Here is a 20,900-nt window from a genome sequence, read left to right as displayed (position 1 = left end):
GCACTTAGCCCCCCACATAGAACTGCACTGTTAGTCACATGTTGTCAACATGCTTGGCTTTTTCAACATTGCAACCAAATCATTTTGTCTTTGTAAAATTATTCCCTCATTAAATCAGTTAGGGATCAAATGGATAAGGTAGGCAACGTCAAAGCAAGGTACAGTTGCATTTGCATTGTCAGAGTGGTTAGAGGGACAATCGAGCCCTAAGTACCAGGCCATTAGAACCTGATGGAGGAACAATAGAGCCCTGAGTACCAGGCCATTAGGACCTGATGGAGGAACAATAGAGCCCTGAGTACCAGACCATTAGAACCTGATGGAGGAACAATAGAGCCCTGAGTACCAGACCATTAGGACCTGATNACAATAGAGCCCTGAGTACCAGACCATTAGGACCTGATGGAGGAACAATAGAGCATGAGTACCAGGCCATTAGGACCTGATGGCGGAACAATCGAGCCCTGAGTACCAGGCCATTAGGACCTGATGGTTGTTAGTATGTTGGGTACTACAAAGGCATTACTATGACTCAACGGTTAAGTGGATTTTTATTGTGGTCAAGACTCATGACTGCCAGTGTGGCAGTAATACGGTCACCGCAACAGCCCTAGCCAGGACCATCTTAAATGTTTTATTTTAAAAAATTATTCATGGGGGGGATCACGTAACCCTTGAACGAGATGGCCGCATGAACTAAGAGCTCAAGCTAAAACTCCTTTAGCTTTAGTCAAAAGGTCATGGCGGTGACATTACAGGTGACATTTTTACCTGGACTCGAGGATTAGCGGCGGAAAAAGCTAGCACCATTAGCCAGGAGCAAGAGGACCCCCACCCTCCCAGGCCCAACAAATGCCAACCTCGCTCTCTGTCGAAGACATCCTTTCTGAGCTGAGATCCCAAAGTACAGAACTCGACATCAAATTAATTAACTCTCAGCTCAGTGTGATAGGGGGCAAGGTGACAACCCTGGAAAATGCTTTGCCTGACAACAACAAGATAACATCAACGTGGGGTGCCTGGATGAGGCAGAGGGGCGAATCCTATCCATGGAAAACTTACTGACAGATGCCATGGAAACAATAGCATATGCTAAAAAGAAAATGGAGCATCTGGAAGAGAACAGGACCTGGAAAACAGGGAGCGAATGAATAATTGTGTTCTATTAAATCTGGGCGAAAAAGAAGAGGGAAACATGCCACTGATCCGCTACCTGCCAGACAAACTTCCAGAGTGGCTCCACCTGTCCACCAACAGACCCATAGAACTCGAGAGAGCTCACCGAGCACTGAGGCGCCCACCAGCAGCCAGACAACCACCACGTCCAATCACAATACGTTTCCTGAGATTCACCGACAAGGAACGAGTCCTACAGGCGGAGAAAACCAACACCATTACAGTGGGAAACGCCAAACTCAATTTACACCAGGACCTGTCAGCTGGAATATGCCGAAAGAGCCGAGAGTTTGACGAGGTGAAGAAATGCTCCATTGACCAAGGCATCTTTAGGGGATTCAAATACCCATACGAGCTCAGGATTCTTCACCAAGGAGCCCTGTGACACTTCAAAACGCCCGAAGAGGCAAAACGTTTTTTGAAGGACAATCCTGGTCACTGAGAAATGGACCAATGACTAAAAGCGTTTCAGTGTACTTTTATTTCCATTTCCATATTTTTTTGTAGTTATCATTTTCACATAGGCATCCACCAGTGATAGGTCTGTAAATGTGTCATAAGTTGACAAACTAACGAGAAGTTCAATGTGTACATTTTTATTCTTATGGCCTTATTCTGTTGATATTACGTTTTAATAAAAACAAACAACTTATCCTATAGATCCCTCTTAAGGATTTGCCCCAACATTTCTGTTTTAWTTGGTCCAAACGATTAGCCCTATGTCCYTTGGGSGAGGTATATGTAGGCTGGGCTATTGATTTTATTTTCTCCCGCTTTTTTAATGTGGTCTGGACGGGGGCTACGTTGTCATTTACTCAATGCGGGGCGGAGAGGATGAGGCGTTTCTTTGGTGGGGAGACGTTGTGCGTTGCTAACTGTTCCTGTTTTTTTTCCGGAACACAGAATTGAGACTGAGCGGGGGGATAATAGATCCAACGGGATATGTTGTTGTTTGGGAACTCGTCTGGGGTGTTCAGAGATTGTTCTTTTATGTACACCATTTATTTTTATTTTGTGATCGCAGCTGTAATTATTATCCACCTTTACCCAGAGATGACTTGCACTAGAGTTCGATTACTGTTCGATGACGTTGACTAGTACCTTAAATCTTTTGACATGGAACTGCCATGGTCTAGGTCATGCAATAAAACAGAAAAAGGAATGATGTGAAAAAAGGAAAAGGCAGACATTGCACTATTACAAGAGACACACCTCTGTGATGCCAAACTCCGCAGAGCTTGGTGGGACAGGTGTAGAGGTACAGCCATACTTATCCACAAGAATGTTCCGTTCATAATTGACAACAAATCTGATCCGGGGGGAGATTTATTTTGATAACTTAGTAATTGGTTGCCCATACAGTGACCATCTTAAACATATACGTGTACAATCGGACCCATAGCACTTTCAGATCACGCCTTTGTCCACCTCCCCTTTGACCTCTGCAAAAACATCCCGAGGTCAAAGAGCTGGAAATTCAACACCTCCATGTTATCAAACAAAGCGTTCCATACATTGGTAACTACATGGATAGACAACTACACACAAGACAACAAAGATTCTCCTGTTTCTCCGGCCACAATGTGGGACGCTGCTAAAGCCACACTAAGAGGTGCATATGCTTCCTCTAAGAAAAAAGCAATGGAAGCACAAAGGCTAGATCTTGAGAGGGAGCTGGAACGCTGTGAAAAAGTACATAAACAATCCCCAGACAGCACCTCCTGGAGTCAACTTAAAGCAGCCAAAGCCAAACTGAACTTGGACTATACTCGGGAGATAAAAAAGAAAGTTTTCTTTACTAAACAGAAATACGATGAGTATAGCAATAGGCCTAGTAGATTGTTTGCTTACCAAAGTAAAAAAGAGCAGTCAGAGCAGTGCGTACAATCATGGCTATCTGAACAGCAGAGGACGAGGTCACATATGACCCAAAAAATATAAATTTAACTTTTCATGATTTTTACTGCGAACTATATACTTCTGAGAGAGAACATACGAAGGCAGAACTCCATTCCTTCCTAGAGGGAATCTCACTACCTAAACTATCAGAGACCGACCAAGATGATCTCAACTCCAGGACCTGCTCAGGAGTGAAGGGGGAGGCAATTACCTCCATGCCATCTAAGTCCCCAGGCCCAGATGGATTCCCCAGAGAGTTCTACAAAGCTTTTTGGCCCCAGCTTAGCCCTATTTTCATGCCAATGCTGGATGATTTTTGCAAAAACAGAGCTCTCCCAGACTCTATGCTCACATTAGTGTTGCTCAAAAAAGACAAGGACCCTCTATCCTGCTCGTCCTTCCAGTCCATAAGCTTGTTGGATTTCGACTACAAAATAATTACCAAATTGCTCGCCAAAAGACTAGACTAAACACTTCTTCCCAAAATAATAAAAGCGGACCAAACTGAATATATTTTTTATAGATACTCTTCTGATAACATTTGCCGTTTTTTAAAAATATTATAGATCAAGTAAATGCACAGGAGACCCCTGTCCTGCTGGGTTCACTGGATGCTGAGAAGGTGTTCGACAGGATGGAGTGGAGCTTTCTATTCTCAGTCTTAGAAAAGTTCAATATGGGCCCAAACTTTATTAAATGGATTAAATCACTATACTCTCATCCAAATGCCATGGTGACTACTAACGGACTGAACTCTGACAGATTCCCTTTGGGACGGGACACAAGACAAGGGTGCTCGCTGTCCCCCCTGCTCTACTTGTTGGGGGCGGAGCCTCTGGCAGAGTTGATAAGGAGCAATCCAAGTATTATAGGTGTTTCTGCAGGCGGCCTGCAGCACAAGATTTCGCTCTACGCGGATGATGTCTCGCTCTACATATCCAACCCTGAGAAATCCCTCCCATTTTAGACACAATTGCTCAGTATGGCAAGTTTTCAGGATATAAAATACATTTTAACAAATCCACTGTTTGCCCTCTCAATCTTACTCACCAGCTCTATGAAGACACACTCTGTCCATTCCAATCGAAGACACAGGGGTTTCAATACCTTGGGATCTTCGTAACACCAGATCTGAATAGCCTTTTAAAGGAATATTAGCTTCCACTCCTGGATTGAATCGAGAACGATCTCCAAACCTGGATCTCCCTCCCAATTAGCTTAGTCGGAAGAATTAATGTCATCCGTATGAACATCCTCCCTAGACTGAACTATTTATTTCAGATGCTCCCATGCTATCTCCCAGTTTCCTTTTTCAAAACAACTAACCAAAACAACTAACCAAAGCATCACCAAATTTATATGGGGCAATAAAAAAACCTAGGATCAAGTTCTCCACTCTATCAAAAACCTGAATCTAAGGGTGGTCTTGCCCTTCCCTCCCTTCAATTGTACTACTGGTCTGCCCAAATCTGCAACATGCTAACATGGATCACAAACAGACAAGACTCAACGTGGATTCAAATAGAAGCCCAATCCTGTGGTTCAATCCCCCTAAGCTCAATTATATTCATTAATAACTTCAGTGAAGTGGGCAACACAGCCAAAACCTTTTGTGATTTACAGCACCCTACTAGGGTGGAGGGACTAAGAAATATCTGGGCATTTCCTCCCAAATATGTTCTCACTCACCTATAGTATGCAACCCAGACTTGCCAAAAGCCCTGAGTGATGGCAACTTTAATCTTTGGCATCCTCTAGGAATCAGGACCTTTTCAGACCTATTTCATCAGAAAACCACTACACTGAAATCCTTTCAAGAGCTCTGCAGTGAATTCAATGTGCCAAGATCCAATTTTGTTTAAATATCTTCAAATTAGTAATTTCCTCATTTACTTCCAAGAGGAGGTTTAGAACTCAGTTGAATTAAGTTGAAACCCTTCTTGTCACAGCACAATCCATTAAAGGCAAAATCTATCTATAGACTTCTTTCTGAGGAAAGGGGGCTCCTCCTTTACTCCTTTGAAAATAATCTGGGAAAAGGACCTTGGTCTGACTATCCGTGATGAGTTATGGGCGGAGGTTTGCGACAGGGTATACTGCTCCTCTACTAATGTAAAAATGAAAGAATCTAATTACACATTTTTGTACAAATTTTATTACACTCCCTTGAGACTCCATAGAATGAAAACAGACATTTCTCCTAACTGTAAAAGATGTACCTCTGAAAGTGGAACCTATATGCATGTATTTTGGAGCTGTAGAGAGATTGCCAAATTTTGGCAATCTATACATACTGCTGCACAGAAAATAATAGATGTACAGTTTGATATGACCCCGTGTATCTATCTTCTTAATGCCCAGCAGGACTTTGTTCTTGATCCTGACAGAGAAAATTTGTTTATGACTATTACATACTTTGCTAAGAAATGTATTCTTCTATTGTGGGCTTCTAATACTTCTATATTTAAAATGTGGATTGACCAGATTGTTGACTTTCTCCCTCTTGAAAAGCTCACTTATGACCTCCACAAGAGACAGCCCAAGTTTGATAGAGTCTGGTCTCCACTACTCAACTATATTTCAAATTGGACAGAGTGAAGGGGGGGGGGGATTAGGGAAATGAGCAGATGCATGTTGTGTAAGGTGCTCTAAAAACTAATTATTTGCTCGTCGTATCAGCTAAGGCTGGAAATAGCTAATAAGAACCTTGATAGTGCTATTGCAAGTTTTATTTTTTATTTTTTAAAGTCTGTCATCTGTGAATGTGGAATGTGTTTTGTGGGTTGATTGAAAAACAAGAACTTTAAATTGAAAAAAAATATTATCCATTATTGTGGAGGCTACATTTTAAATGCAGCTGTTACAAACATACAGTACATTGTGCTGAATAGTTTAATAAGCTGTGTGTACGGCCAGAACTAGTTTAAATGGCCAACTGTGCCCAAATTGGCAACACACAGCTGCACTGCCTGCCATGAAGTCATTTTAACTAAGATAAAACCATTTTTAAAAGGCAGCACCAAACATTTGTGTCCTGACAAGGCATCGGAGTCACATGAGGACACGGGAAACTTTCCTGGAAACAGCCCTCTGCGCTAGAGGAGAAAATCATGATTATTTTAGGCCTCCACACAGGGGTTACACACACACACACACACATTACTCCCACTCACTTTGTCTCTGTCGGTCTGTCTAGCCATGAACCAGGTAGTTTGGTGAGAGTCCTGTACCTTTTTGGATTGTTTTCTTTGACTACTCAGGTTTTGGGTTCAGGCTTTTAGTCATCGTTCATCCCTTCGTTATTACGTTGCAGTGTAGGTGCTAATAACTGAGATAAAAATGGAATTGAACAAAATGAATGGAAATATTTGAACTTGGATGAATGGATCTGAGTTAGTTGGTTATTAAAATATGGAAACAGTGTGGTGATGTTGGGTTTTACTATGTAGAATGAACTAGGCATCGCTACACACCCCTTACCTACCGGGACTACTGTCCAATGGCCTCATACACTTCCAAATACTCTGGTTTATTTCAGTTACATGTCAGCATGCCCTGCCCCCCTCATCAGTGTGTGAGAGAAGGTAAGGTTGGACCGCCTGCTCTTCTCAAAGAGGCGATTCCTAGAAAAGTGTTCCGTTTTTTTTCTCCCATAGCGCCTTATTTGGTTACAATCTCTCTTGCTCTCCCTCTCGATCTACTCTTTCTCTCGACCTACTCTCTTTCTCTCTCTCTCTCCAGTGAAGGCCTATTTCTCAAAAGCTCCCAGCATCTTAACTGTTAGCCTACGCGCCTTTCAGCAAATGGGTTTTCAGGGGGGAAAAAGGTTTTGTTTAGTTGTAACAGCCGTCTCTCACACAGCCCTGTCAGAATCTCTCCCCGTTTTGCCCTCCCTCTGAGTTTCTGTGTGTGTGTGTCCCCTTTGTTAGCGAACAGATGAAGGCCTGGCTTGGTTGGGCCGAACCGTTCTTGGCATGCATTAGGGAACATGATGTACTTCAGAGTCCTACTGTCTCACTTGTGACACTGTGTTAAAGGTGTTCCCGGGCGTTGTTACCCAGGTTTGAGTTGCTTAGCCTAGTGTGTCAGCTGCTAGCTATCCCACGAGGCCTCTTCTTCAATAGTAATAAATGTTGATCAATGAAAGATCTTTGAAAAAGAAAGTAGCCGCACACTATCAGATGCAGTGTCCTAGCACGAGCATTAGAACGCCTACTCTCATTAACTGGCAGTGTCATGTTTGGCAGTTCCGTCAGCCACTCTTTTGGAAACTCGACACATGACCTCCCGTGACCTTTAGGAACTGGAACCCCCCTCCAGCTTATAGGAGTTAGGAGTATTAGCTCAAACTCTGTCGTTTCTTCTCAGCATGTTGGTTTCCCAAAGCGGATGACGGCATGGATGATAGCATGGATGGATGATCATGGGTGAAATCCTAATTGTCCCTCTGAGCTGCTTGGCCATATCATTTCAATAGGGGGACGGGGGTCAGTTTGTGTGTTGCCCTTATCGCGCCTCAGTGAGTTCTTAACTGTCCATTAATCAGATGACAGCCAGACATGTCATGGGCCTGGCCCTGTGTGTGTGTTGGGGAAATTTAAGATAGATAAGCATTGTGTTTAATTTTTATGAATGTTTTCCTTTTGTGTAATATGCATGATTTTCAGTTTTTTTTTTAAATTTGGGACACTCATTTGTGTTCTGGTTGATGGTCACGAGACTTGATACTGAATGTTATGGATTGTTCATATCTGATAGTGATTGACGCCAGACTGGAGGTACGAGGACCGAGGACCGAGGACACTGATTGTTATTGTATTCTGGGACACTGATTCTGTAGCAGCTGATGTTGTGACTTCCTACAAGCCTCTCGGCAGGTGTTTACAGAACATTGGTGCTGTGAGATTAGAATATAAGAGCCTGCTTCTCTGCTGGATGTGTCTCCCTGTTGCAACTTGTATTAAACCACATTGATTTACTTTATCTGTAACTTTAATTCACCTGGAAAATCCCCATTACCTGTGTGTGTGTGCGCGCGTAATCTGTGATGAGTTGGGCAGGGTTATGAAATCCTCTTGTATGGGGGCTCGGAGTGCAGTGACACAGCCCTGCACAGTGATCCCTTTTGTCTGAGGGGTCAAGAGAGCAACTGGCACTATCAGCACTGAGCGGAGGGAGCGGGAGGTAGACTGAGGGAGGAGAGCAAAAGATTCCTAAAACTAGAGGGAGTAGGAGGGAATTGGGGATATAGGCCTAAGCAGGGAGGAGAGCGGGGGAAAGAGGAATAGGGTGCGGAGGAGAGACAACTGATGGGCTATTGACTCACCGTACTGCCCCCAAACTCACTGACCATACACCTCCTTATACCGTCTCATAACAGCCCCACATCCATCTGTGTCCTTGGTTCCACCATACCTGCCAAACTGAACGTAACGTGGCTGGACCTTGACCTGTTCTATACATACAATGCATGATATACAGCTGTCCCCAAAGCATGTTTGTTTACCATGCAAACCCAGTCACCTCCATGTGTGCACCATTTCATACCCTCTCCAAGGACAATTACCCTCAGCCCCTTACCGGCTGGGCAATAAGACCATCCATAGGTGACAAATAACTGACTGTATTTTGAAGCGAGTCGACTGCAGCGCTCAAGCCACATCTACAATATCCCATTCCCATCAGCCAGAGAGAGAGAGATTGGTTTTGGATACTCTACTGTGGTTTCCAAGCTAGTTTTCCATCCAATTGACGACCGATTTTCATGCAGATATTCTAAAATTTGCATAAAAACCAATATGCAGGTTTTCCCAGCAGAGACTTGTTTCCATCAGATTGACTTGTTGCGGATAAAAGGTTGTGCGTGATGACGTAGCACAGTGCACATAAAACATTTTTTTTAAACGTTTGCAGTTAAATTCCCATATGCCAAATAAAAAAATACAAGTTAAATGGTTTTGGCACACAAAGCAAATGTGACCACTGGTAAGTGTGCTCTAGTCAACAGCTCTCAGGTACAGTGTAGGTGGGTCAGCCTACATGATAACATTATTATGGACTTTCATATGTCAAATGGCAGCCAAGCATTGATCACAATGTCACCAGAATAAGACCCTCAATATTTATTGGAAAGGAGCATCAAGATCATCACTGTGCACTTTCACCACCCTGTGAAGTTCATCGTCACCTATTTCATCTGTAACCTAATAAACTGTAGGCTTTCCTGAGCTGTAGTAGGAGGACCACAGAACATACTGCGTCACTCCAAGTTTACTTCGATATGACTGGTTATTATATCAATATTTGCGTACAAAGGCATTTCCACCACCATTTCTCACATAATACATTTTAGACACAATGATCCCACCTAGCATATTTTGTCTTGTTGACATTTGGAACGTTTTTACAGACGTTTGCTGTTTTCATCAGGCCTGTCGTGGCTTTTTTAATTTATTTATCCGACATGTACTTTACTCGCATGGAAAAAGGTTGGATGGAAACCTGGTTTCGGATAGATGAATATTGTGGAGAGAAGAAGATTTGTGTTGGAAGAAGAGGGAGAGAAATGAACGTGGGGAGAAGTGTATAGCCCAGGTCTACAGAACTACAGGACAATTTTTTTAAGAACACATGTATTTTTAAACCTGCCTGCTCTCCATCTCCCCACCTCCTCTCAGCCAGAGGAAGATGACCAGGTATTTGATGTGGTTTTGGTGTGACTCTATTATAAAAAGTGGTTTCCAGGAACAGCGGTTAAGTGTTCCTGATCTGCCCACCTCTGTTATGCAACACGTTTCAGATGAAAAACACCACAATATCTCGCTCTGTTTTCTAGGCCTATCTCGCTCTCGTTCCCTCTCTCCTAAATGGAGGTCATTATCAGTCAACAAATTAGCTGATAGTATTGTTTTTTTCTTTCATGTCCAAAAAATGGACATGGAATTACGTAACGTCTAGTCTTATTTTCACAACCTATTGTTGTAACATTACGTCACAATGAATCAGCGACGTGGTTTTATTAAATGGAAATTGATACTGTCTCTCTCTCCCTCCACCCATTTCTCCCTCCACCTCGCTCTTGTTCCCATCTCTTTTCTCTGTGTTTCCCTCCTTCCCTTCCAAAGATGAGTGGAGCATTCCAGAGGTGACGCTCCGAGCAGTCCCGTCTGACAGACAGTTGTCCCGGCTGGCATCCCGTCTCGGTTCGGAGTGGGAGTCGGTTCTCCTCGACCTGGGCCTCTCCACGGGGGCGCTCTACCGTTGCCGTGCCGACCACCCTCTGAGCTTGCACGGGCAGGTGCTAGCAGGGCTGATCCAGTGGAGGCAGCGCCAGGGGAGGAGCGCTACAGTCCACAGGCTGCTCCAGAGCCTGCAGTCCACTGACGTCCACCCCTCTACCCTGGACGAGGTGTTCCAGTGAGGGGAGAGGACACACTGTATCATGGATGAAATCCTAATTGGATGACAGCCATTAGCTCAGCCAGACCAGGGTTTCTGATAGGAAAATGTGGCGCTGGACATGTGACCGGCAGCTTTTTTTTTTACCAGACATTTGAGATCTGCCGGACCCATATGCATTGGATGCATAACCTGATTAGGGTGTCCACCCACAGTGCTCAGAATGACACACATCACGGTAATTCATATTAACAGAACATGCAAGTCGAGGATACAACAATGAAGATATGTGTCCACATTTGCTTTTCCTCAGCCAACAAGACAACTAACAGCAACATCACTAGCCTGTCAATCTACTATCCCCCATAGTAGAATAGTTCACCTATTCTATTGGTCAGGTGGTTGAGAAATAGTCTATTCCAATCTGAATCTGGGACAGTTGTGAGATGGAGCCCAAAATCATACAACCAGTAGGCTTAGGCTACATAAAAAAAACAACGTTAAAAACAATGAGTGACGGGCTCCCGGGTGGCGCAGTGGTCTAGAGCACTGCATCGCAGTGCTAGCTGCGCCACCAGAGTCTCTGGGTTCGCGCCCAGGCTCTGTCGCAGCCGGCTGCGACCGGGAGGTCCGTGGGGCGACGCACAATTGGCCTAGCGTCGTCCGGGTTAGGGAGGGTTTGGCCGGTAGGGATATCCTTGTCTCATCGCGCTCCAGCGACTCCTGTGGCGGGCCGGGCACAGTGCGCGCTAACCGAGTGGGGCGGGTGCTCGGTGTATCCTCCGACACATTGGTGCGGCTGGCTTCCGGGTTGGAGGCGCGCTGTGTTAAGAAGCAGTGTGGCTTGGTTGGGTTGTGCTTCGGAGGACGCATGGCTTTCGACCTTCGTCTCTCCCGAGCCCGTACGGGAGTTGTAGCGATGAGACAAGATAGTAATTACTAGCGATTGGATATCACGAAAATTGGGGAGAAAAGGGGGATACAAATTTTAAAAAACAACAAAAAAAACTGAGTGACCCAACAGAACAGAAAGTTTAGCTTATAATGCTGGGGAACTATTATTTCTTCACATGATAAGCTCAGCAATGCGCACAAGGCAGTAGGCTACTCATGAACATTCCTTCCATAATGCAATTAGCGGGAAAACACCGTTGTCAAAAGGGCACCACACACTTGAGCGGTTTCATGCGACGGAGATGAAAAATGTCCATTAGAAAGCGATCTAATAGGCTACTTTGAGGAAAGGTAAGACGTGCCTCATATGTATTAAAATGAAATGCATAGCGCCTCCAGCTCATTGCCAAGTGGTGTGTGTGACGCGGCAGCAGCTCAAAGGCTCTATATGCTGTACGGGTGTGATGAATAAGATGCATAACAAATATACTGTAGCCTACACATTTTGCCAACATAATTCCACTAAATTATGCAAAATAACCTAGAGAACGATAAATAGGACCAGTCAAATGTATTTCCATCAATGAAGAGGCTAAAAAGCATTATTTTCGCAATGATTTTTTCTTATTTTCCAGGACAATTGACCAGGGATATATTATTTCAGCTTTTCAACAACAACAAAAATGTATAGGCCAAGAGCCAGCTATTACCGGCTAACAGAAACACTGAGCGAGATGTGTCATTGGCCTGGCCCTGTGTGTGTGTTGTAATAGGGACATGTAAGATTAATAAAGTTAATATTCAGTTTAGAGTAATTAACACAATGCTTAGCGTAATTATGTTTTTACCTTTTCTGTAATACACATGATTTCCAGTGTTTTATTTTGGGGGAAACTCTTTTGTGTACTGTTTGATTGTCACTAGACTTGATACGAGAATATTCCGTAACGTTCAGTATCTCTTGATAGTGACTGATGCCAGACTGGAGGTACAAGGACAGAGGACACTGATTTGTTATTGTAAGATTAGAATAAGCCGATTTTGAAACCATGCAGGCCTACACACACTCCTAAAGACACGCCTTTTCTCAGTCACTCAGACCCTGAAAAGTAAACAAACACGATGGCGTTGCGACATTCACTCTGTGGAAAACAAATCCACTGATAGTATTTTAGTATATAGTATTGCATAACGTCTGGTCTTATTTTCGCAACATATTGTTGTAACATTACGTCACAATGAATCAGGGACATTAATGGACCGCAACAACAGCCACTGCTGCAGTCAGTTTTTATCAAATGGAAATGCCTCAACAAGGTCAAGGCTGCATGCCCAACAAGCACTCTCCAGGATTTTTTCCCACGTGGAGCTGGAATTAAAGGAGTTTGTACATTAACTATATCCTTATACTTTTTGCGTATGATTTGCCTTGAAAAAGCATCCTATATTTGTCCGCCTTTTTTTAAGATGTAACTGGAATGGGATTTGTTTTCCTCTTCAAATGGCATGCTATGATTGTACATTTCTCTGTGATTACTTCCTTTTTTATGTAGTGCTTTATTGGTCTTGATGTCATGTTGCCATTTGTTAATGTAGGGCCATTTCACAAGATGTTTCATTTGCAAATGTTTAGTTGTAAAAACAAAGACCATACTGTTTCATCTGCATGTGTCTTGCTGTTTATGACCGCAAGGTTAATGCCAAACAAATTCTCTTAACTACTCTTAAGTAAATGTGGGAACATTTTTTTAAATCACCCGTTCTTCTCTGACTTGCACGACGTGGGAGTTCTGTCTGCGCCTCGGCCAATGCTAGTATAATTCTTAATAGGATCATTTATGATAGGCTTAAGGTAATTCATAGCACAGTCAGATACACAAATGAATGTCTGTTACATTTAAAACATTTTGTGAATGAAAAGCCACAGGGTTCCTGGGAAAGCTTTAAGTACAACTCAAGTGACGTCTTGGACTAGGGGACTCGCATACGTACACTTACACACCTCGCTGCAGGGAGTTTTCACATCTGTTTTTGTGCTAGCCTAGTTTCCCTGGCTCTGTGTTTCTGGCCCAGAAACACACAGCCAGGGAAACTAGGCTAGCACAGGTAGGCAGCAATCAAATCAATCAAACTTGATGTACTCTGGGTTTTTTTTTTTACAAAACACTAGTCACTGAGCAAGGCTCAAGGGGGAGAGGAAAGACTACCTACCTCTGTATTTGTATTTATTAGGCACCAGACTGAAAGTGGGAGGGACTACCTCCCCTGAACTTGTCCATTAATAAACACTTGTTTTTGGCTGTGCCATAATGACTACGACCCAGTTGTGTGGCAGTCCTCTTGAGATATCTACATCCAACCCCCATCTTTTTCACCCTCCCTTTCTTTCACAGTCTCCGCTATCTGCTGGTCTGGTTGGCGAGTGGTGGCTGTGGAGGCGAAGGTCAGACACCCCACACAGCCTTTGTCTGCCGACACATCACGACCACAGAGGATCACAGGCCATGAACCACGTGGCCTGAGCGTAAATCCATCTCCTGGTTGGTTGAGACAAAGCCACGGTGACCTCTGACCTATCCAAGGGCATTCTAGGCCAGGGATCAACTGTGTCTACTACATTCCCGGATGCTCTTAGGAACGCTGCACGCTGACATCACTCCAGCCAAGCATTTTGCCTTACATTTGTGTCAGTGCAGACGGAACAGGAGGGATGTTGGGTAACTCTGTGGGGGAGTTGTTAGATGGGAGTGTTGAATAATGGAAGACGTTTTAGCTGCTGCTGTCACAACACAGCACAAGCAGGTTACTACAATTTAGTCTTTAGTGACTTTGTGAAGAGGGTTGTGGCCCATACAGTATGTGAACGGTGTAAAAAAAAAAATGTGCTCACCCCCCCTCATAAAATGTACTCTAACGTAATACCACCATAAATAAGAATTGTAGGAATCCTGAGTTTCAAATTGTAAATATTGACTGCCATTTCAACAACAAAAAAATTGTTGATGAGACAGTTGATGCCACACAGGACTAACAGGACAGAAGGTTGAGGGTTCGCCGATCACCACGGACAAGCTCACCCTTCCTGCCTGTATCGTTATATTACGATCAGGGCCAGCTGCAGACAACGATCAGCTATATTTATATAATGAATACAACATTTCCACCAACAGGTTTCTGTGCCAATGCACCACACAACCAATAAGCAACGCATAACTGCATACCAATTACCGACTTTGAACGCTCATTATGTTTTGCGTTTTCAACATCACAATCAAGTATGACGTACTCTATTGTGGGATTGACAATCTTGACAAACAGAAAATGTATCCACACTCAGTATTGAAGGCTTGGTTTGACAGTCTCCGAATGTCATTAAACTGTTTGGTGTTTTGTAACAGATTAATCGAATGGCCGTTGCGCAGTTTGGATGCTGGAGTTATTTTTGAGGGGAGTGGATGAACGTGAGCAGGTAGCCTACATGAGACTTTTGAAGTAGCCTAATCAGATTAAAATATTTTTACTAGTTGTGTTAATGCCACAAAAAAGTAATACATTTTCAAAGTTAAATGACAAACTCGGCAAAAAAAGAAACGTCCCTTTTTCAGGACCCTGTCTTTCAAAGATAATTCATAAAAATCCAAATAACTTCACAGATCTTCATTGTAAACAGTTTAAACACTGTTTCCCATGCTTGTTCAATGAACCATAAACAATTAATGTACATGCACCTGTGGAACGGTCGTTAAGACACTAACAGCTTACAGACGGTAGGCAATTAACGCCACAGTTATGAACATTTAGGACTCTAAAGAGGCCTTTCTACTGACTCCGAAAAACACCAAAAGAAAGATGCCCAGGGTCCCTGCTCATCTGCGTGAACGTGCCTTAGGCATGCTGCAAGGAGGCATGAGGACTGCAGATGTGGCCAGGGCAATAAATTGCAATGTCCAGTACTGTGAGATGCCTAAGACAGCGCTATAGGGAGACAGGATGGACAGCTGATCATCCTCGCAGTGGCAGACCACGTGTAACAACACCTGCACAGGATTGGTACATCCAAACATTACACCTGTGGGACAGGTACAGGATGGCAACACCAACTGCCCGAGTTACACCAGGAACGCACAATCCCTCCATCAGTGCTCAGACTGTCTACAATAGGCTGAGACAGGCTGGACTGAGGGCTTGTAGTCCTGTTGTAAGGCAGGTCCTCACCAGACATCACCGGCAACAATGTCGCCTATGGGCACAAACCCACCGTTGCTGGACCAGACAGGACTGGCAAAAAGTGCTCTTCTCTGACAAGTCGCGTTTATCGTCGAAGGAATGAGCGTTACACCGAGGCCTGTTCTCTGGAGCGGGACCGATTTGGAGCTGAAGGGTCCGTCATGGTCTGGGGCGGTGTGTCACAGCATCATCGGACTGAGCTTGTTGTCATTGCAGGCATTCTCAACTCTGTGCGTTACAGGGAAGACGTCCTCCTCCCTCATGTGGTACCCTTCCTGCAGGCTCATCCTGACATGACCCTCCAGCATGACAATGCCACCAGCCATACTGCTCATTCTGTGTGTGATTTCATGAAAGACAGGAATGTCAGTGTTCTGCCATGGCCAGCGAAGATCCCGGATCTCAATCCCATTGAGCACATCTGGGACCTGTTGGATCGGAGGGTGAGGGCTAGGGCCATTCTCCCCCAGAAATGTCCGGGAACTTGCAGGTGCCTTGGTGGAAGAGTGGGGTAACATCTCACAGCAAGAACTGGCAAATCTGGTGCAGTCCATAAGGAGGATATGCACTGCAGTACTTAATGCAGCTGGTGGCCACACCAGATACTGACTGTTACTTTTGATTTTGACAACCCCCCCCCCCCCTTTTTCAGGGACACCATATCTGTTAGTCACATATGTGTGGAACTTGTTCAGTTTATATCTCAGTTGTTGAATCTTGTTATGTTCACACAAATATTTACACATGTTAAGTTTGCTGAAAATAAACGCAGTTGACAGTGAGAGGACGTTTCTTTTTTTGCTGAGTTTATTTAGGCTATATTGAACATTAGGTCGAGGAATAGCCGCTCTGATCGGAAAGGAGGCAGAACGCTTGTTAAGCTTTCCTGAAAGCTGTGCCTGCTGGGAGCGTAGGGCCCCACATAGGCCTATGCTAGGACGACTTGGGAGAATGATGATCGACATCATTATCAGAAGCAGAAATACTACTGTGCCTTAATATAATATGTTGAGAGTAAATCCACAACTGATCCAAATGGAATGAAAGGACTTTTGCACCATAATTCAAATCAATCAAACCACATTTTTATTTGTTGCATGCTCTGTAAACAACATGTGTGGACTAAAAATTAAATGTTACATCCAACAATGCAGGGAGAATGGAAATAGAGAAATAATAGAAAAGTAAAACCCTTAATAAGAAAAGATACACAATGAGTGACGATAACTTGGCTATATAAAAGGGGTACATTTTAGTCATTTAGCAGATGCACTTATCCAGAACAATTTACAGTAGTGAGTGGATACATTCTTTTTTTTCATACTGGTCCCCCGTGGGATTCGAACCCACAACCCTGGTGTTGCTAGCGCCATACTCTACCAACTGAGTCACACGGGTACCAGTACCAAATTGATGTGCAGGGGTATGAGGTAATTGAGGTAGATATGTACATATTACTAGGAATAAAGTGACCAATAGTGAACAGTAGCAGCAGCATATGTGATAAGTCAAAGTTTGTGCAAAAGGGGTCAATGCAGATAGTCCAGGTAGCTATTTGATGAACTATTTAACTAACTATACTGAACAAAAAGAAACACAACAATTTCAAAGATTTTGCTGAGTTACAGTTCATGTAAGGAAATCAGTCAATTATAAATTAAGCCCTAATCTATGGATTTCCCATGACTGGGCAGGGGCGCAGACAAGGGGGTGGCCTGGGAGGGCATAGGCCCACCCACTGGGGGAGCCAGGCCCAGCCAATCGGAATGAGTTTTTCCCCTCAAAAGGGCTTTATTGCAGACAAAAAATACTCCTCAGCTCCCCATCTTGACGATCCCGCAGATGTGGATACACGTGGTTGGTAGTTGTGAGGCCGGTTGGACGTACTGCCAAATTCTCTAAAACGACAGTGGAGGCAGTTTATGGTAGAGAAATTAATATTAAATTCTCAGGTAACAGCTTTGGTGGACATTCCTGCAGTCAGCAGGCCAATTGCACGCTCCCTCAAAACTTGAGACATTTGTGGCATTGCTGTTTAATCAGCTTCTTGAAATGCTACACCTGTCAGGTGGATGGATTATCTTGACAAATGATAAAATGCTCACTAACAGGGATGTAAACAAATTAGTTCACAACATTTGTGAGAAATAAGCTTTGTGCGTATGGAACATTTCTGGGATTGTTTATTTCAGCTCATGAATCATGGGACCAAAACTTTACATGTTGTGTTTATATTTTTGTTCAGTATATTTAGCAATCTTGGGGGTAAAAGCTGTTCAGGCCAGGGCCATGTTGGTTCCAGACTTGGTGCATCGCTACAGCTTTCCATGCGGTAGCAGAGAGAACTGTATGACAAATGTCATTTTCACTGCAGTTTACAGCCTAGAGTAGAAATTTACTCAACTGTACTCACTTGAAAACAATAATGCAATTTATTCATACCCCTACCCCTACCCCTATCAACAGCACTGCCCTCCCCTCTGCTACTCGCCCAAGCCTTTCCCATTTCTCTTTCTCCCAAATACAGTCAGCTGATGTTCTGAAAGAGCTGCAAAATCTGGACCCTTACAAATCAGCCGGGCTAGATAATCTGGACCCTTTCTTTCTAAAACTATCTGCTGAAATTGTTGCCACCCCTATTACTAGCCTTTTCAACCTCTCTTTCGTGTCGTCTGAGATTCCCAAAGATTGGAAAGCAGCTGCGGTTATCCCCCTCTTCAAAGGGGGGGACACTCTTGACCCTAACAGCTACAGACCTATATCTTTCCTACCCTGCCTTTCTAAGGTCTTCGAAAGCCAAGTCAACAAACAGATTACCGACCATTTCGAATCCCACCATACCTTCTCCGCTATGCAATCTGGTTTCAGAGCTGGTCATGGGTGCACCTCAGCCACGCTCAAGGTCATAAACGATATCTTAACCGCCATCGTTAGGAAACAATACTGTGCAGCCGTATTCATTGACCTGGCCAAGGCTTTTGACTCTGTCAATCACCACATCCTCATCGGCAGACTCGACAGCCTTGGTTTCTCTAATGATTGCCTCGCCTGGTTCACCAACTACTTCTCTGATCGAGTTCAGTGTGTCAAATCGGAGGGTCTGTTGTCCGGGCCTCTGGCAGTCTCTATGGGGGTGCCACAGGGTTCAATTCTTGGACGACCTCTCTTCTCTGTATACATCAATGATGTCGCTCTTGCTGCTGGTGATTCTCTGATCCATCTCTACGCAGACAAAACTATTCTGTATACTTCTGGCCCTTCTTTTGACACTGTGTTAACAACCCTCCAGGCGAGCTTCAATGCCATACAACTCTCCTTCCGTGGCCTCCATTTGCTCTTAAATACAAGTAAAACTAAATGCATGCTCTTCAACGATCGCTGCCTGCACCTGCCCGCCTGTCCAACATCACTACTCTGGACGGCTCTGACTTAGAATATGTGGACATCTACAAATACCTAGGTGTCTGGTTAGACTGTAAACTCTCCTTCCAGACTCACATCAAACATCTCCAATCCAAAGTTAATCTAGAATTGGCTTCCTATTCCGCAACAAAGCATCCTTCACTCATGCTGCCAAACATACCCTTGTAAAACTGACCATCCTACCAATCCTCGACTTCGGTGATGTCATTTACAAAATAGCCTCCAAAACCCTACTCAATAAATTGGATGCAGTCTATCACAGTGCCATCCGTTTTGTCACCAAAGCCCCATATACTACCCACCACTGCGACCTGTACACTCTCGTTGGCTGGCCCTCGCTTCATACTCGTCGCAAACCACTGGCTCCAGGTCATCTACAAGACCCTGCTAGGTAAAGTCCCCCCTTATCTCAGCTCGCTGGTCACCATAGCAGCACCTACCTGTAGCACGCGCTCCAGCAGGTATATCTCTCTGGTCACCACCAAAACCAATTCTTCCTTTGGCCGCCTCTCCTTCCAGTTCTCTGCGCCAATGACTGGAACGAACTACAAAAATTTCTGAAACTGGAAACACTTATCTCCCTCACTAGCTTTAAGCACCAGCTGTCAGAGCAGCTCATAGAGTACTGCACTTGTACATAGCCCATCTATAATTTAGCCCAAACAACTACTCTTTACCTACTGTATTTATTTATTTATTTGCTCCTTTGCACCCATTATTTCTTCTCTACTTTTTCTATCTGTACTATCTCTACTCTACTTTTTTTTTTTTACTTGCTATATTGTATTTACTTCGCCACCAATGGCCTTTTTATATTTTAATTATTTATATATATATTTTGTTTGCCTTCACCTCCTTATAATCACTCACTTGCTCATATTGTATATAGACTTATTTTTCACTGTATTATTGACTGTATGTTTGTTTTACTCCATGTGTAACTATGTGTTGTTGTATGTGTCGAACTGCTTTGCTTTATCTTGGCCAGGTCGCAATTGTAAATGAGAACGTGTTCTCAATTTGCCTACCTGGTTAAATAAAGGTGAAATAAAAAATAAATAAAATAAATTGGATTGTGGTGTTGTAGGGTAGTCTAGGTAGGATCATGTTATGGTCCCTAAACAAGATCAATAGGGGAGCTTTTTGAGCTGTGTTTCTTCCCTGTGCTTTCATGCGCAATGAAGCACATGGCCTCCACTGCCTATCAGCCATTCTTCTATCTTGTGTATTTATATAGAACATTTGGTTCAGATTTGAAGGATTTTACAGAGCCTTCGGAAAGTATTGTTACGTTACAGCCTTATTCTACAATGGATCAAAATAATAATAATCCTCAGCAATCTACACACAATACCCAATAATGACAAAGCAAAAACAGGTTTTGTATTTCATTTTTTTGCAAATGTATAAAAAAAAGAAAGAAAAACAAATACCTTATTTACATATGTATTCAGACCCTTTGCTATGAGACTCAATTTAGCTCAGGTGCATTCTGTTTCTGTTCATCATCCTTGAGATGTTGTAAATCCTGTTGTAAATTCAATTGATTGGACATGATTTGGAAAGGTGCACACACCTCTCTATATAAGGTGTCACGGTTCATGTCAGAGCAAAAACCAAGCCATGAGGTCGAAGGAATTGTCCGTAGAGCTCAGAGACAGGATTGGGTCGAGGCACATATCTGGGAAAGGGTACCAAAAATGTCTGCAGCATTGAATGTCCCCAAGAACATAGTGGCCTCCATCATTCTTGAATGGAAGAAGTTTGGAACCACCAAGACTCTTCCTAGAGCTGTCCTCCCGGCCAAACTGAGCAATTGAGGGAGAAGGCTCTTGGTCAAGGAGGTGACCAAGAACCTGATGGTCACTCTGACAGAGCTCTTG

The 20,900-nt window shown here is 43.6% G+C and overlaps 1 protein-coding gene and 1 non-coding gene across 3 annotated transcripts in view; one reads left to right on the top strand and one right to left on the bottom strand.

Moving 5' to 3' along the window:
- Nucleotides 1-14,719, top strand: part of LOC112080588 (death domain-containing protein CRADD) — a 31,864-nt gene extending 17,145 nt beyond the window's left edge. The window contains exon 2 of one of the 2 annotated variants that reach the window (XM_024146388.2): nt 13,761-14,719. In XM_024146388.2, the coding sequence (XP_024002156.1) occupies nt 13,761-13,939 (179 nt within the window). In that variant the 3' untranslated portion in view covers nt 13,940-14,719. Of the gene's footprint in view, nt 1-10,199; nt 13,033-13,760 lie in introns of those variants that run through there. The other variant, XM_024146387.2, reaches the window with a different exon arrangement.
- A 2,199-nt stretch (nt 14,720-16,918) lies between these two features.
- trnaa-agc (transfer RNA alanine (anticodon AGC)) lies at nt 16,919-16,995 on the bottom strand. Its single transcript has one exon. It is a non-coding gene; the product is annotated as a tRNA-Ala (tRNA).
- Between the last annotated feature and the right edge of the window lie 3,905 nt (nt 16,996-20,900).

Source organism: Salvelinus sp. IW2-2015, unplaced genomic scaffold (assembly GCF_002910315.2).
Source record: "Salvelinus sp. IW2-2015 unplaced genomic scaffold, ASM291031v2 Un_scaffold16391, whole genome shotgun sequence".
NCBI lineage: Eukaryota > Metazoa > Chordata > Actinopteri > Salmoniformes > Salmonidae > Salvelinus > Salvelinus sp. IW2-2015.
The sequence above is the reverse complement of the archived record's forward strand: the minus strand, read 5'-3'. Positions and strand labels throughout refer to the sequence as shown.